At 51.0% G+C, this 1,424-nt stretch overlaps 1 protein-coding gene across 1 annotated transcript; it reads right to left on the bottom strand.

Moving 5' to 3' along the window:
* Positions 1-431: 431 nt before the first annotated feature.
* Positions 432-1,109, bottom strand: LOC120642971. The gene has a single exon (XM_039919522.1). The coding sequence runs from the start codon at positions 1,023-1,025 to the stop codon at positions 690-692; it is 336 nt and encodes a 111-aa protein (XP_039775456.1). The 5' UTR covers positions 1,026-1,109; the 3' UTR covers positions 432-689.
* Between the last annotated feature and the right edge of the window lie 315 nt (positions 1,110-1,424).

Genomic DNA, 1,424 nt, shown 5'->3' with positions numbered 1-1,424 from the left:
AGCGTCAGGACTAGCCGTTGGACCTCCCACTTCTGCTGACATCATTGCACCGATGCTATGCTCCGATGCACCATCGGTTAAACCAGTGCTGAAGACTTGGCTCCTGGGCGCTTGACATCGTCTCTGGAACATAGTATGTTGAATGCACTGATGCTTGACTTGATACTGTCGGTTCAACCGGTGCTTTACTTCTTTCTTCACTTGATTTCCAGAGGCGCTTAGTCTTGCACCAATGCCAGGGCTACGGATCTTCCGACAACCATCGGATGCACCGATGCTATAGTCATCGGTTCTTTCGGTGCTACTGATTTCAGTAGAACTCGTCCAATTCAGCGTTTCTTTGAGTTCTTTATTCGTGTTTTGTTTTGTATGGCATTTTTACATCATCCCTGGGATCTAGAAATGGACACTCAACAAAACCATTAGTCTCATTGATTGCGTTGTCATACGATCACCAAAATCACTCGAAATGGCATAAATGGTGCCATATTTGTTACAATCATGTAACAATTCTTTGTCATCTGTACTACCAAGAGAACAGTGACGCGTACATTATTTCAAGATACAGCAAATGGCAACAGTATAGCTACAATGAAGACTCAGCGAGGGATCAAAGAAGAGGAAAGGCACCACGTACGACGAACGGATTAAAGCTCCCATGGTGATCATTTGAGAAACCGCTCGCTCGATCAGTGAGGGCACTGGTATATGGCCTTGCAGCCTCGTCCGCTGTACGGCCCCCCGGGCGCCGGGCACGACCGCGGGCAGGCCGGGCGGTCGGGGATGAAGACCGGCGGTTTGATGGCGCCGGCCAGGACGCGGCGGTGCAGCTCCAGGTCCACCGTGAGCTCCGGCACGACGCCATCCTCCAGCCTCGTCGACATCAGCCGCCGCAGCACCGCCACCGCGTCCCTGCCCCCTGCACCGCCTGCGAACGTTGCCTTCATCCCGCCGGCGACGGGGCCTGCCAGAGCGAGTAGGACGCCGACGAGCACGAGCAAGGAAGCGCACACCCTCCTATCCATGCTCGCTCTCTGTGGCCACTGGTGCTGGGTGATGCTGCGAATCCCACTAGGAGCAGCACTTATAAATTGGAAGGTTGGTATTGGGCGATCGATTTCGATGCATGGGTCCAGTTGGATACATGTGTCTACCTTTGGTTTCAACTTGTAGCTTCACGACCTCCAGTTTCTGTCTGAAATGATGTCAAATGATGGGCGCGCAGCACAAAACCCACTACCAATAACTTTTTGCCGCCAATCATGGAACCGACCAGCAGTGCACTACTTTTTCAACTTATCACTACCAAATACGGCTAAAAACCACATTAACCGATACTTCAGCTAGATTAGAAGTAGAAAGATGTCAATAGTTGTTAAGCTGGCTTTTCAAGAAACAGCAGCTAGAATAATGGCAATTTGATG

Source organism: Panicum virgatum, chromosome 7K (genome assembly GCF_016808335.1).
Source record: "Panicum virgatum strain AP13 chromosome 7K, P.virgatum_v5, whole genome shotgun sequence".
NCBI classification, from domain to species: domain Eukaryota; kingdom Viridiplantae; phylum Streptophyta; class Magnoliopsida; order Poales; family Poaceae; genus Panicum; species Panicum virgatum.
This window is presented reverse-complemented; position numbering and strand designations above follow the sequence as displayed.

What these genes read in the sequence shown, in the direction of transcription:
- LOC120642971 (XM_039919522.1), bottom strand. Translation starts at nt 1,025, where the DNA reads ATGGATAGGAGGGTGTGCGCTTCCTTGCTCGTGCTCGTCGGCGTCCTA.